At 39.9% G+C, this 15664-nt stretch overlaps 1 protein-coding gene across 4 annotated transcripts in view; it reads left to right on the plus strand.

The window, feature by feature from the left end:
* The window catches only part of METTL15 (methyltransferase 15, mitochondrial 12S rRNA N4-cytidine), a 104235-nt gene that overhangs the window by 72927 nt on the left and 15644 nt on the right, over window positions 1-15664 (plus strand). For all 4 annotated transcript variants that reach the window (XM_081165524.1, XM_081165522.1, XM_081165525.1 and 1 more), the window contains 2 exons: window positions 10086-10277; window positions 12437-12615. In XM_081165524.1, the coding sequence (XP_081021650.1) occupies window positions 10086-10277; window positions 12437-12615 (371 nt within the window). The remainder of the gene's footprint in view (window positions 1-10085; window positions 10278-12436; window positions 12616-15664) is intronic.

Genomic DNA, 15664 nt, shown 5'->3' on the forward strand with positions numbered 1-15664 from the left:
TTTTGTATATATTTCACCTTCGTTTTAAGTGTGTGTGTGGTGCATTTGGTTTGCCAGAAATGACTTTGTTGTGGATACAACTAAAACCTTGCTAACACATCTATTGATAAAGGGGAAGAGAGAGATACTGTAACTGCTTTCTAGATGTTCCTATGTAGGTACACAAATAATAATGCCTGTTCTCAGTAGTCAGTCTACCCTACCACAAACTTCCAATTGAAATGACAAGATTTCTATTGAAAACCTTGCACATTCATATCATTAACTTGTCTCATTTAAAGAGAATCGGATTTTACTTTTACTGAAAATGAATTGCACCATGTTTTTATGCACTAGTTAAAGGTGAACTGGGGAACTTGGTTTTTTTGATCAAACTTAGGTTGAAAGGAGTAGACTGGAAGATCTGAGAGTGCACTGTCTATGATTGTGTTTCACTGTAGATTCCCATAGCCAGAAATATTCACCATCTTGTCTTGTAAGGATTTAATTTAACCTAGGGTTTGCTGTGGCAGCTTAGGCACCTCTTGCAATTACTAAAGACCTTGTAAGAGGCATAGTCCTTTTATCATTCATTGATTCACCACTAACTATGCTAAGGGTATACATATGTAGCAACAGAACTGTTGAGGCAAAAACTATGAAGAAGTTTACAAAAGACCTCTGTGAAAAGACCTTGAAGAGTTAACATTTTATGATGTGGGGCAGGGGGCGGGATGTGTAAATGCGTTTTGCTAGTTGAAGAAAAACTTGGTAATATTTGTTGTCCAATTTTAGAGAAGATAATAAAAGTTCTATACTAGTCTGAGTGTTTATAACAGTCTTACAAAATGTAAATCAAGCTCAAGTGTGAGTCATATGTTCAAACAATTGAATATGTAGGTGTGGAAAGAAAGATCCTGTTTTGACAGTCCATTTTCATCTACTTTCTGAACCCTTAATATTTCTGTCTGTTTTAAAAATCAGAATTAGTTTTTACACCCTGATGAATGCACAGATGCATTTTAAATTAGCACAAATGTAAGGAACATTTAGCAATATTAATATGAATTGATGTGATTAAATAAAAATGGGACTTAACTATGCAGGAGACTTGTAGTTCATGGCCAGAATGTTTCCAGAATGATGTGTAAATTTATGGAGATTGAATAATACTGCATTACTGCTTGGTAATAAATCCCATATATTTGAAAAAGTGAAGGCTACAATCCTAAAAACACTTACTAGTGAGTAACCTCCACTGAATATATTGAACCTGTCTCAAAAGAAACATTCTTAGGATTGCACTCGTGAGTTGGGAGAAATGAGTAAGAATGTATTCATCAATTGGAGATCTGAAGTTTTGGAATTGCTTCATTCTATGTAATGACCAATACTTAGCTGCATTTTGCAAAGAAGAGTTGGTTGGTTGATTGGTTGAAGTTATTGTGCAGTTGATACTATAGCATTTTGCTGGGTCAAAGCAGATGGTTCAGAGTGTTCAAGTGAAACTGAATAGTAGAAAACACGTTCATGCTTCTTCAAAATATGGCTGCATTTGCAGTCAGAAGTACTGGTTTATGTCATCACACAAGTGGTATTATATCACATGTAAAATTATATTACGGTACAAACATTGAAATTGACCACATTGCATCTCTCTTCTGAACCAGTGCTAGTCATTTTCCTAACTTTTCCCTGGCAATATACTACTCCAGATTTTTGTCTTCTTAAATGCACATTGATATACTTATTTAATATCACAATTTGTGATATTTAATCACACAATTTGTGATGTTCTATGAATAGTTAAAGTTCCTACTGGGACTCTCGCTCAAGCAGGAGGCTCTCCCTCTCAGTCAAGGAGACTAGAACCTTTCCATTGTTTGTGTGATGGTATCATGCCCAAGGCTGGTTTTATTGATCACTCAGCTGCTTCAAACCTATGGTCACTAAATTAAGCCAGTGGTAGTGGTCAGTAAATTTCTCCACACCAGTATGTTATCTTTTGTTCTATTATTTATTACTATTTTAAATTTTGCAACCATAAACAGAACAACTTACACATAAGCAGAAGTATTAACCCGTTCTTTTTTTCATGTTTAATTGGGTGTCTTTTATTAGAAGCTAGTAATCAGGTCTTAATTTATAATTTGCCAATTGCTTTAAATAACCCTCTGATACTTTCTTATGATAAATGAACACCAAAACTGAGGTTTGTGTTAACATGATTTTTTTTATAAAAAAGTAAGGTGTCAAAAAGGTAAAGGATTCCCAATCTTGTAGGTATTATAAATTTGAGACTAATTTTGCTAATAGTGCAACCCCATACATCTCAACAACCTGCTTCTAGAATAAAAGTGTGCTTTTCATTATGTCCTTCTGGTGTACATCTGTTGGGGGGAAATTTGGTGATGAAAAAAACCAATAGATCATTTTCTTCATCAGGCACTAGTGGGATTGTCCTTTCTTCCAGTGGCTCTACACAATATGTTTTGTACCCTAAATATGACTGTTTAGCTAAAGAGCCCTTTAACCCATTGTGGGTTTTTGACCATAAATTCCAAATATCTGGACTCTTGAATATGTCATTTGGAGTTTGTAGTGTAATTAAATTGTACAGTACAGTCTATAGGTGCTTGAAATTAACATTTCTGTGGTTTTTCATTTGCAGTAGGAAGCCATGAATGACAGTTGTTAAATTTGAGAATATGAGGTTTGCTTGCAGTGTATATTAAAAGAAATTGGATTTTTTTTTTCATCCTGCCATTTTTCATTTTCTTTACGTTCGGAGATTGATGGCTGCTGACAGAACCTGGAACAACAAAAAGCTTAACCTGGCCATAGTTGAAGCATGTGATTCTTTCCTAAAATTGCTAAGTGTCCAGAGCTCTCAATATAAATTTGAGCTTCCTGTGATTTGTGGATAGATGTAGCATATTCTGCCTACTGAGACACAATATTTTCCTATTCAGATAATTTTACGTTATTTTTCATTTGAGAACTTGTGCCAGACACAGGCTTTGTTTTTGTGTGTGTATGCATTCGTTTATTTAACACCTGGCCTTTCCCAGTACAGAATCCAAAATGGCTCACAGCATAGATTAAAACAGATGCAGTTAAATACACACAATCATTAGAATTTTTTTTAAAAACAAATCAACTAAGTAACTCTATTAAAACAGCACTAGAAACACTCAAAACCATTTAAAAGCACATACAAAAAGAAGAAAAACAGAGTGGTGCTGGCAGGGAATAAAATATACAATACCTGGTGGCCAAAGGGCTGTAAACTGAAAAGTCTTAGCTTGCCAGCAAAAGAATGGAAAGCACAAGGGGTCCAGCTCTGGTGTGCCGTGGAAGAGAGTTCCACTTGTTGTTTCATTCTTTGTTGCTTTTGTATGTCATCTTGGGAATTTAGGCATAACGTGATTAGCATTTAAACATCATTTGCAGAGAGCTGGTTCACAATATACAATCTTGGTGGTTAGAGTTTAGCTGTTGGGCTCATCTCAACCTCCCAACAAATACTGAAAATGTTGTTAACGTTTCATACCTGCACTTTCCATGAAACCCCATATCTTCAAGATCCAAATTGACAGAAATAGGAACTGCACTGTCTGAAGTTTGAAAGTCTGAAAACAACAATCTTTAACAGAAGGTCCGTCACATTCAGATTTAAAATTCTATTATTTTGGATTTGATTTGCATCACTACCTATAGACGAACAATGAATATTTGGTGGCTAAATACATTGTGGGCTAAGTTGTGTGAGAAGTTGTGCTGTCTTGCTTGGAATTGAGAGGCCTTTGGATTACACATAAGAAAGCTGCCACTACGCACAAATAATGGTAAACACTGTAATATTTTTTCATGTTTCTGCATCATTTAACTTCTTAAAAAAATATTGGGGTATGTGTGTGTTAGAAACTGCCATAAAAAAGAAATCTTCATATTTTTGACCTGTTTTTTGGTTACACTCCCACTGTTTGCCTTGGGGCAGAGAACTATAATGTGAATTTAAAGATGTAGATAAAAGTTATCATTAAAGCAATATCTGCAGTTATCTCTAACCACTAAATGTGGGTTTTAAAAAACAATTAAACCTTCATAGGCTTCGACAGAGGAAGAATTCCAAATATTACTGTTTTGTAATCTTTCGTTTTGTTTGCTTGCTTGCTGTTACTGTCCTGTATATTTGCTGTCCTACAGTCTTTGCATTATCTCCATACAGACATACTTATTCCTCCTGAGACATCAAATGAGTTTAAAGATAAAATAAAACTCTCCTGTGGGGGTGGGGAATTCTAAATCCTTTGGGAGAAGCCATGCCCTTGAGACAGGAGGCAGAGACAAAACTAAATTGACTCCGGCAAAGGGAGGAACCTCCCTTATCACCTAGTGGCTTTGAAGCACATAGTATGCAGAGATCAGTCAGAGTTGCTCTTTAGTTATGTATCTTCTCCTCACACCCTGGTCTATTATCTCTTTCCTTATCCTAACGTAGCTAGTAGTTGTGGGTATTGGATTTGGTGAAGGTGAAGTGGAATTGCCTCCAGGGTATTTGGGGCTTGTCAAAAGGTGAAGCATGAGCAGGGATCCCTGAAGCACTTCACAATGACATGGTGATCCAGACATCTAAATAATGCTGCAGGCAAGCAATAGGGCCCAAACAGAAGGGTTCCAATTGCAAGATAAAGGATTATTATTAGAAAGATAAATATTAGAAAGAATTTCCTAGTGGTATGGGTTATTCAACCATCGAACAGGCTATCCTGGTAGGTGGTGGCCTCATCTTTATTATATGTTTTTAAGCACAAAATAGATGCCCAGCAATGGATTTCCTGCTTTGGAAAGTGGTTGAACTTTTAAGATCTTTGTGATCCTTCCCAACTCTGTTCTGTGACCTGTGGAGGTCTATCTACACATTCAGATCAGACACAGCTGTTGTTTGTTTGTTGTGAAGAAGATAGTTAATTGTCCACGTAGTTGTCAGGAAGAGAAAGAACTGTTTCCTCATCCTCCATTTCTTGGAGAGTGGTCCTCAACACATACCTGTACAAGCTTCTGTCTGTCAGAGGAGTATCAGCAGAAGATCTTAAGTAGGTTGCAACAGTTTAGAAACTAGACTGAGTATATCTCATTCAAGTATCCTGCCAGGACCTGAGTCTGTTCTTGGGTACTCTAGGTGGTGCTGTATGTAGAGTGACCAGGGAACGCAGGCAGTCTCTGAACTATAGCTGCTGGCTTCAGAACAACTGTCCTAGGGAACGAGACTGTTTATTCTGGACAGGATTCTGATTACAATGCCAGCCTATTGAGTTACAACGCTCACCTGGAGGACCTGCTGACACAAGAGACATTGACTCCTCATTGTCAGACTGATATTCTTAGCATTCTTGAACTGGGTGTTATTTATTTATAGGATTTATATTCTGCCTTTCATTCCAGGTGGTTTCAAGGTAGCTTCAAACAAAGTAAAAAGAATCCCTTCCCATAAAATTCACAAAACAGCAATAAAAACACAAAATAAAGGTGGCAGAGCCAACAGATAAAACAGCCAAAGGGGATTTGAAGGATCTAAAATATTTTTACAAGGATGAACATCGTCTTAGCAAAACGTTTACATCAACAGGCAGAGTGAATCACCTTCCATCTATTCATTGGGAAACAAGTGCCATATTGGTCAGAGTGAAGTTTCATTTCTCCTCCCTTAAGGCAGAGCATCTTGTGTATGATTCCAACATGGCAGTAATTATTGTACACACATCCTGCTGAGGTAATTGGAACAGTGTGTTCATCAGCAAGACCTCTGAATGACCATTAGTTGCTTTGGGTTGCTGGCATCAGGTCTATATGTTGTAACCAGAAATCTGTCAGCTGGCGTTTATGGCATAACACCAGTGCAAAAATCCCCTTTATAAAAACAAACACTTTCGATGCTGGGTAGCAAGGTGGGGCAGGGGAGGTACTGATGTGTGTCTTTCTGTCCAAATCTCTCTCTCTCTCTCTCTCTCTCTCTCTCTCTCTCTCTCTCTCTCTCACACACACACACACACACACACACACAGAGAGAGAGAGAGAGACAGAGACAGAGAGACAGAGAGAGCTCTTGAGATTTAAAAAAAAAATGGCCAAGAAAGCTGTAGTTTTGTTAAAGAAGTCAATGCAGCTTTCCTGAAAGTTTCCCAGACAAATGGGAAACTTAACGTCTGCAACCAGATCTGTTCCAGCTGACAGCTTAAAAGCTCAGCTGTAGTGACTGAAACAAATGGATTACTTGGTACCTTGAATAGTATCCCAGGGTGTCCTAAATACAGTTCTCTTTCTGGTCATCCCCATATCCATAGTATCAAGCAATGTTTTGGTTAAGTCTCTTTTCTATTGGCTACTTGAACTGAGTTCTGACAAGCCTGGATGAGAATTCTCTTGAACCTTCTTTCAATGTTCCCTTAACAATGCTGAATCTAAAGACCATGTTTTCTGGTGCCTGTTAATACCTTCTTCTGTTAACATCGGTAACAATGGAAAACCAATTGAACTGAATGCACCTAGAAGAACATTCCACTTGATTGCTTCTCTGGTGATGGAACTACAAGTTATGAGGGCCGCATTATAACATTAAACTGGAATGGCTGCTGCTTTGGGGTGAAGAAGGGGCATTTGCAGTTGGGAAGTGGTGGGCCTGTCCCTCCCTAACCCTTTTTTTTTTTTTGCTTTGCAACATAGCCTTCCCAAATAATTTTGCACAATTTAGATTCTAGCCCCATTACAGACATGGATGTAAAACTGACTGAGGAGAAAACATTGGACAGGGAAGAAAGGGTTAACTCCCCCTCAGTTCTCTGCAAATCATCCCCTACTGACACCATTTATCCGGAAATAAGTGGCTGGTTGCTTGTGCACTATCACTAGAAGACAAACTCCCTACACACACACACACACACACACACACACACACACACACACATCACTGAAAATCAGCCCAGTTGCTTTCCCCCCATTTGTTGTTGTTTAGTCGTTTAGTCATGTCCGACTCTTCGTGACCCCATGGACCAGAGCACGCCAGGCACTTCTGTCTTCCACTGCCTCCCACAGTTTCATCAGACTCATGCTGGTAGCTTTGAGAACACTGTTCAACCATCTCGTCCTCTGTCGTCTCCTTCTCCTTGTGCCCTCCATCTTCCCAACATCAGGGTCTTTTCCAGGGAGTCTTCTCTTCTCATGAGGTGGCCAAAGTATTGGAGCCTCAGCTTCAGGATCTATCCTTCCAGTGAGCACTCAGGGCTGATTTCCTTAAGAATGGAGAGGTTTGATCTTCTTGCAGTCGATGGGACTCTCCCCCCCCCAAAGAAAACCCCCAAACTCTTAGCTTTCTTTCTATGCCAGTTTCTCCTCCCAATTTTTGAAAACATTCCCCGCCCTGCCCCCAAGGGCTTGGTCTTTATTCAATAAAAATAATAATTGGAGCTGCTCTGTCAGAAAGTCAATGGCTGTAGAAGTTTTATCCCTGTTCAAACCCATAGGCGCCGACTCCATGGGGCCTGAGGGGGCCCGAGCCCCCTCAAAAATTCATTTGGGGGGGCTCTGCCGCCCAATAATTTAAGAAAATTATTAGGCACCTTGCCAAAAACCGCGCAGGGGACTCCGGCGCGCGCCTCCCAAAGTGACCGGGAGCTCCTGAGAAGGGGCGGGCAGGTCGGTCAGTCAGAGGAAGACCCCCAGCGGCGGGACTTTAGAAAGGAATGGAGCCGCGGGGCCAAGGAACGGAGTATTCGTCGCCGGCGAGGGACCGGGGTGAGGGGAGAATGGAGGGGACGGGAGTTCCCGCCGCCGGAGCGGGGCTTTTTTTCTGGGTTCGGCTAAGGTGACGTTGGTAGGAGGGGGTGGCCGCCTCCCGGCGCGAAGCCTGGGGAGGGCAGGCCGGTTCTTGCATGCAAAAGCACCACTGCCATCCTGCCGCCAGTATGGACCCCGGTATGGCCCCCCCCAATATTTTTTATAAGTCGGCGCCCCTGTTCAAACCCATCCTGAATTGCTAGCTTTTGAGAGTAATCGCTGTATAACAGTTGACTGAGCCCCTTTCCAAGCGAGTGTCCATGCAAATTGTCACTTGTAGGCATACATGTTAACTATCTCACGGAAAAAAGCTGAATCTGTAAATAGACCTTTCTGTTTGAAGTTTGGAAATAAGCTTCTTTTCGAAAGCATTGACTTTTGGCATGTTCCTTACATTAAGCGAAACAATTTGGGTTGCTAGTGTTGGCAGGCTGCAGTTAACTGCTAAGATTAAGCAGCAAGTGACATGAATAGAATGCTGTGATTTGGGAATTACCTACCCTTGCTATGAACTGCCGAACAATAGCTGTGAAAGTGATCGTAGGTGCAAAGACCTGTCCCCGTCCCCATTTTATTTCTATGGCTTTTACACAACAGGCAGTATTATTATTAAAGCGGGAGCAACCGACATTTTAACAGCAATTGGTTTAAAATATTTCTTTAAAATGAAGAAGCCCTAATGCAAAGGAATTAGGAACGAAGGCAAAGGAAAGGAATGCAAAAGAATCAGTTGAATATTTCAGATAGTAGTTAGAAGGCCATTCAAGTGTGGATGCTATGCAAAATGGAGGGAAAAAGTGGTGAGGGCCAAAAAAATTTTGTGTGGGGGGGGGGATATCGAAGATGGTTATGATAAAGTCAATGTTTGAAGTTATAAACCCTTGGGTTGTGAATTTCCTAAATGCCAGTCCAATTTTATCATCATTACTATTCATCCTTGGACAGCTCACTTGAAATTGTGTCCTTTGTCTCATACAGTTTCCCAATTGAAAAGTAGAAATACTACTACTCAAGGATTTTATGAGTCTTCTGGGGGAAAGGGTGAATTATGGAAAAATAATAATGTGCTAAGGACCTTGAATTGCTGCACATCCATTTTACTTTCTTCAGAGCTTAGATGTCATCAGATTTTCTTAACCAGACACAGATCAGCCTAGTTTTCCTCTGTGTGGGGTGGAACATAGTCTTTTTAAACTAAATAAATGGGAAATGATAACAAGACACCTTGAGAATGAAAAGTTGTGCTCTATTTCTGTTGGACATACCTTTCACTTGCTTGTCCATCCCTAATTGACACTTGTACCCCCTGACACATTCTGAAAGGCCCCTGAACACCACATCATTCAATCCAATTTCCTTCCCACACACCCAACTTCTCAATTAACTGGTTGAAAAATGCCTCCACGTAGTCTCATTCAGGTATTGATCTGGCAGCAGTAGCAAGGCTGTTAATTTATGAGTAGACCTTTGGTGGTTAGGTTCATTGTGTACCTCTGGGAGTTATTTCATTCACCTTGGTGATCTTGACAAAATGTGTGCACCAGTTGAGGAAGCGATGTGATCGCTTGGGACAATCACTGTTTCTCTTGATGTTGCAAGAGCTATGCTTTGAATAAAGCAACAGTGTGGATTTAAGAGATCAAACAGCAACTCTGAGTTTAATTTCCTTCTTTAGAACTAAAAAAGTTACACACCCATGTATTTTGACACACAAAGCAGCCATCTGTGGTCTTATTTTATATCAGGAGTCAGCAAACTTTTTCAGCAGGGGGCCAGTCCACTGTCCCTCAGACCTTGGGGGGGCGGGGGCAGGCGGACTATATTTTGAAGAGAGAGAAAAATGAACGAATTCCTATGCCCCACAAATAACCCAGAGATGCATTTTAAATAAAAGGATACATTCTACTCATGTAAAAACATGCTGATTCCCAGACCATCCGTGGGCCGGATTTAGAAGGCGATTGGGCCGGATCCGGCCCCCAGGCCTTAGTTTGCATACCCATGTTTTATATCATAGGGCACTAGTGTTGCATTTTAATTTTTTCATTGGAAGAACAAAGACTTAAACGGTTTTTGAATTTCTGTTAGGTTCTTATGCAAGTAAGCATACCAGATTGAAATGAGAATAGACATTCCAGTCACAATGCTGCTGACTTCGGATGAAGGAGTTGCTGATTATATGCATAGGGATCCAGGAGGAAATTTAGTTAAACATTGCTATCCTTCTGCTAACTATATATATATTATTTTCTCTTCTTTTTTTCTTGTAGGCAACAAATCCAAGCTCTTCTTGGACAGTTTAGTCAAGCAGAAGCCTTGTTAACCTTGGCTGGAGTGCAGCCAGGGAGTCTGGATGGAGTTCTTTTGGATGTTGGTTGCTCTTCAATGCAACTTGATACTCCAAAAAGAGGTTTTTCCCTAAGAAAAGATGGTCCTTTGGACATGAGGATGGATGGTGGCAGGTACATATTGATAAAACATTTCTTTCTTCAACAAGAAATCAATTTTTCACTAGCATGCTGAATTTAATTTCCTTTTCATGTTACAGAGCTGTGATCAAATCCCCATATTTACCTCTGCATATACACCCTAAATCATCTCCCTGCCCCCCATGGCAGAATACTTTTCCTAATGTTCAGTGTGTAGGCCTTAGTGCCAGTGTTTGTTTTGCTTATTGGCTTGTTACAAATGTTTGCAAACGCGTGGATTTTAAGTCTGGCATTTAAAATAGAAACTATGGTTGATGACAGCAACAGCAAACCATATGGAACACAGAACTGAAATGTATGTAAAAGATTCGCTGGAGTATGACCAATGAGGCAATTCCTATATAAGCATCTTTCCTCTCCTTTTGATTAGATCAATTATGCTTTTCTTCCAGGTGGTTTCTTGGAATTGTAAACAATAAAAACAAAAACTCCTTAAGCTTCTGAATTAAAACTGACTTCAAGGCATTGCCCATTATGAAATGGCCCCACATAGATAACTGTTGCCTACTAGTGTCAGTGTGGAAGACTGGAGTATTACATTGTGTGGCTGTACATTTTACTGAATGTATAGCAGCTGTGTATAACCTGCCAGGTGTCTTCAACAATAAATACACTTCATTAAAAAGTATTCGAGAATCAGTATTGCATTGAGCCTACTGTTAGATGAGCCAAGTGGAACATCTATAGTTTACAATGGCAATGAGCTAGTACAATTCCGATGGCTTCAGTACTGGCAGAACTTTGGTGTCTGATGCACAGATTGATAGAGCAGATAGAATGAATGAATACATTAGAGACCACTTTTAAAGATTTTAGTCAAAAAATATTTCCAGAAGCTCTGTATATAAAAATCAGCAGAGTGTTTGTGGTATTACAAATGCAAATTAATATAGCCAGGAAAAGCATAACCTAAGCCAAGATCCGTATAAATTATACTTGAAATCAGTCATGTATATTTCTCTTAAGAATGATTAGCCATTAAATGAGATTGCTAAGGGGCTTGACAGATTTCCTGTCACTCAAAGCACAATCAACCCCTGACCTCCAAAAGAAAGAAAGAAATATGCTTTAGTCCTGTTGAAATTTGATAACACAGTGTGTGTGTGGTTGGTTGTTTTTTTAATGAGGTAAAATAAAATAATCCAAATAAAGAAGCAATACAAATAATATTTTTTGATTCAATGGTCTCCTACTTTGCAGTTTCTGGGAGATCTATAATTCTGAAGATCCTCCCTGCCCCCTGCACTTTGGAACAGTGCTGGGGGGAAATCTTAAAGCACACAAACTTCTTTGCCTCACAACTTTTATCTGGTGTCTAAATTGTCACATTGGTTCAGCTCAATAAATCTCGCTTAAGTTTGTACTATTGTACAACCTGATTGTACTGTTTCTTGTGGATTTGGGTGGTCTAATGTTTATAACAAAATCCCTTGCCTGTGATGAGCACACAGGACTCTGAACAGTCTCTGCTGCTGCTGATACATAAAATCCCTCACATCATTCCAAAAAGGCAAATGAAAGAAATGCTGGTTTCTCCCTTATGTTCTGGGAGTGTTATCCAGGCTGATCGTTTCTACTACCTTTCTTCTAAAAGAGAGACCATTTCTGAATTGAGAGACCTTTAAGTGATCGTTAAATACCTCACAGAAGATCATTTTTCATAACACCAGATGTGAGGGAAAAGGTCACAGAGATTAAGGTTCTCTTTTTTTATCAGGAAATAGATCAAGCAATGTGATGTCTTGGAAAAATATCTGCTTATAAAATGAGTTCATCTCCTGGCATTATACAAGCCAAGGCAGCCTTAGCAGTGTTTTGTCTTTCGAATTTTATTTGAGCTACTGCTATAATGTTAAAGTTTATGATAAAAGGCATCTCAACTACTCTTTATAGCTAATTAATGTTAGGAGGTAGGGTTGGAGGGAGAAAGCCTCCATGTGAATTAATAAGAGGTGATTTACAAGATAGGAGCTATTTCTGCTTTAAAATGATCTCTGCCTCTTATTGAGAAATCTCAGAAGCACTTGCATGCAGTGAATGTGTGTTTGACTTTATGTCTCAATGCTGTGAAGCTTCACCCCTTGTCAATGAAAGCTGACGTCAGTGAACTAATTGGCTGTTCTTGTGCGTAGGTATCCTGACATGCCCACCGCTGCTGATGTTGTGAATGCTTTAGATCAACAGGCACTTGCGTCCATCCTGAGAACATACGGGGAGGAGAAGCACGCCAAGAAAATAGCTTCAGCAGTTGTTCAGGCACGCAGCATCTACCCCATCACCAGGACTCAGCAGCTTGCCAGCATTGTTGCAGGTACCCTCATTAATTCCGAGCAGTGTCTGAGAGAGAAAAAATATTAATCCACTAAGTCCCAGAGGGATCTATTTGTACTTGAAATCATGCAAGATCTAATCCTGTCTATCCTGCTCTGATGTCAGCTATTTTTCCATATGCTCTATCTTTTTTATATTGTAGGATGCTGATTAGTTTAATAATAGACTTTACACGAAGACATTTTTAATTTTGCCTACCAAGGTGAAACCCTGGATGACAAAAACAAAGGATCTGTTTTATCGCTATTGTTGAGAAGCGTTCAGTTGCCCGAAACAACAAAGCTTCTGTCTTAATTTCACACAATTGGATGTAGTTGCGAAGGAAGAAGAAGCAATTGCCCACCTAGTAAAATAACGGTCTACTAGCTGATTTCTCTATTCGGTAGAAATAGGGTGCGGTCCAACATGGCATAATCACTGAGTCTTCCCCATTCTCTGCTCCCCACTGCAGCCATCTGCACATGCAAAAATATACCCTGAAGGATTGGATGACCCAGCAGAGCAGATTTTTTTGGGGGGGGGATATGAGAGGCTGGAGAGGGGGGGAAACAGAAATCCTGTTGCCCAAGTGGATTTCCATTGCACACACTGATTTTTAAAAGTAAAGGATCCCTGGACAATTAAGTCCAGTCAAAAGTGACTATGGGGTTTCGACACTCATCTTGTTTTTCAGACTGAGGGAGCCGGCATTTGTGCACAGACAGCTTTCCAGGTCATGTTACCAGCATGACTGAACCGCTTCTGGCACAACAGAACACCGTGATGGAAACCAGAGTTCATGGAAATGCCGTTTACCTTCCCGCCACAGCGATGCCTATTTATCTACTTGCACTAGTGTGCTTTCACACTGCTAGGTTGGCAGGTACTGCTCAGAGTAATGAAATATTTCACTGATGCTAACAAGGTGAATTTGGGAGGGCTTATTGAGGCATACAATCTTGACAGCTGTTTCCAGAAACCTTCCAGATTCCTAAAGGACCATCTGCTCCTCCTTAAATCTGCCTGGACTTTTAAGGTGGGTCTCAGAGTACTTATTCAAAGTCCCTCCACTATCTTAAGTAAAGTGGCTGTTGATCAAAGACAAGTCCTTTTCAGTTCTGGTACCTTGCCTTGGAATTACTTTCCCAGAGAGGCTTGCCTGGTGCCATCTTTGTTTTTCATGGTGCCACATGAAAAACCTTTTACCAAGACTTTCTGTTTTTTAACTTCTTGCTGCTTTTTTAAAAAAATAACTTCTCATTAATGCTGATTTTTAAATTAAATTTATAAGCCTTTCTGAGAACTTCAGCTGAAAAACAGCTTCTAAATAAGTTGTGGTCCATATCTTATGGATTGTTGAGCAAACAGTGATGCCTGCCTCTATCTGGGTGCATGGAGAACTTGCAGTGCACAACAATGCCATCTTTCAGCTATTTCACTGTGCAAGATTTTAATGAGTTGAGTGAGTGAACACCCTCATTTTTGTATCATTTGGCCAAAGAAGGCATCACATGAACATGTGATAGTTTGCTAAATTAAGCCATCATCATGTTCCTAGGAGTGTTGTGAATGAATATAGGAAGCTGCTTTTTACTGAACCAGACCATTGATCCATCAAGCCCAGTCTACACTGGCTGGCAACAGCTTTCTAGGGTTTCTGGCAGTAACTTTCTCACCTGTGCTAGTTCAGGTTCTTGTAAGTGAAGGTGCCAATGGTAGATTTTTTGCACACAGCACATGTATGCCACTGCACTTTGGCTCCTAGAGAAAGCTGTTTTGTCTTTGTATCCCAGGATAGATGTTCTTCGCTGTAGTTTCTCTCAGGTGGTCAATACAGTTTTATCTGGAAGGTTACACATTGCAGTGAGCAAACCAAAGTGAGTAATTAGAATTGTTGAATTTTGAGGATGCTTAGTATAGATGATCTGTCAGACGGTATAGATTGCCTTTAAGCCTTTTCCTAAGTCCACAGTTACATGACTGTGACAACTCTGATACAGCAAGAACAATGATTCACAAGATTCAGTAAAAGACCTCTTAAATTTTACAGGGGCCATGTTTGCAGTGCTACCCTTACTATAACTCATCCACCGTTTAAGGAATGGCCATAGAGACTTCATAAATTTCAATTGTAATGTGTTCAAACCATCCTGGTAAACTGTAAAGTTTACCTCTCCCCTTTGATATGTTATTCTGCCTGGTCATTAAGGTCTTTGGAGGAGTCATTGTTAGTGGTCTCTGATGGCTCAAAGGCACAACTGGTACCCATTAGGAGCTGTGCATTCAGGTATTATGGGCCCCATCCTGTTGAACTTCAAGTGCCTACTTTTTTATTCCAGTAGGCATTTTAACTGTATTGTGATTTTATAGTTTTAATTTATTTTTTGTCTGTACTGAGTACACCGCTTAGTGACAACTGTAGTTAAGCAGTATATAAATTGCCAATATAAATAATTTCTCTGCAAAGAAGCAGGAAAAAGTTCCACCAGCATAAGATCAAACTTCTTGGCCAGATAGCTAAACATTTTCTGAACCTTTTCATCATCCCTGGGGCAGGACAATACAGAGCAAGGGCCATTTGCAGAATACTTTGGATATATGCCACTTTACACTGAGGCCATTCTAAAGGTTTTGCATTGAAATATAAATGTAATACATAAAATACACTTCCCCTTCCCAGTCAGCAACCCTGCATTCTCAGAGCACAAAGTACCTGTCCAGACAAATACCTTTACAATTACCCTTGATGGGTTATGTTTGCCCCAACAATGGTCTGAGGAGCTAGCTGTGATGAAATGGCAGGGATGATGCCTAGAGTAAACCTTTTATTGGCTGTCAAGGTGCAGAGACTATAGGAACTTGGGTATTCCAAAGCTACTGGAGAATGGACATTGCCATCTGCTGGTTGATCATTTATCGCAGAATAGGAGGTGACTTATCCCTTAAACTTTTAATACTTGATTCTGTGCTTATACATGAAGCAAACTCTCTTGTAAAACTTTAACTCAACTTTACATTCAAAGGGCTAATGGAAAGACCTGTGCTGTTGC

This window comes from Podarcis bocagei (genome assembly GCF_964188305.1).
Source record: "Podarcis bocagei genome assembly, chromosome: 1".
NCBI lineage: Eukaryota > Metazoa > Chordata > Lepidosauria > Squamata > Lacertidae > Podarcis > Podarcis bocagei.